We start from the raw sequence: 368 nt of genomic DNA, 5'->3' as shown, positions 1-368 counted from the left end.
TCTTTCAATATACGCCCTTCGTCTGTATCCGCCATGGCTGACAGAGTGACATAGACAAACAAAGATCACGTGACTACTGTTTCTTTTTTATATTTTCTCTCTTTTATTGCCTCCCGCCCCTTCTTTTCCTCCAGAAATGATCGCTTCCGGAGACAGAATAATGGTGGGAGATAAGAAACAAGTTACAACTGAAAGTAGAGATAAAAACGATGATATTAAGCGCAGAAAACCTAAAACAAATGACGATAGAGTCTCACCTGTATGTATCCGCCATGGTACCGATAGGCTGGGGGATGGACGGGTACATGGAGTTGAAACCTGACTGGAGGGGGAGTCTGGAGGCTGCTGCGGCTGCACTGTTGGCCATC

At 45.7% G+C, this 368-nt stretch overlaps 1 protein-coding gene across 1 annotated transcript in view; it reads right to left on the bottom strand.

Moving 5' to 3' along the window:
• Nucleotides 1-368, bottom strand: part of LOC119591621 (paired box protein Pax-6-like) — a 23,785-nt gene that overhangs the window by 18,589 nt on the left and 4,828 nt on the right. Inside the window, exon 5 of the mRNA XM_037940376.1 lies at nt 258-368. This exon is cut by the window's right edge and continues 104 nt beyond it. Within this exon, the coding sequence (XP_037796304.1) occupies nt 258-368 (111 nt within the window). The remainder of the gene's footprint in view (nt 1-257) is intronic.

The sequence above is a fragment of the Penaeus monodon genome, chromosome 29, assembly GCF_015228065.2.
Source record: "Penaeus monodon isolate SGIC_2016 chromosome 29, NSTDA_Pmon_1, whole genome shotgun sequence".
Taxonomy (NCBI): domain Eukaryota; kingdom Metazoa; phylum Arthropoda; class Malacostraca; order Decapoda; family Penaeidae; genus Penaeus; species Penaeus monodon.
This window is presented reverse-complemented; position numbering and strand designations above follow the sequence as displayed.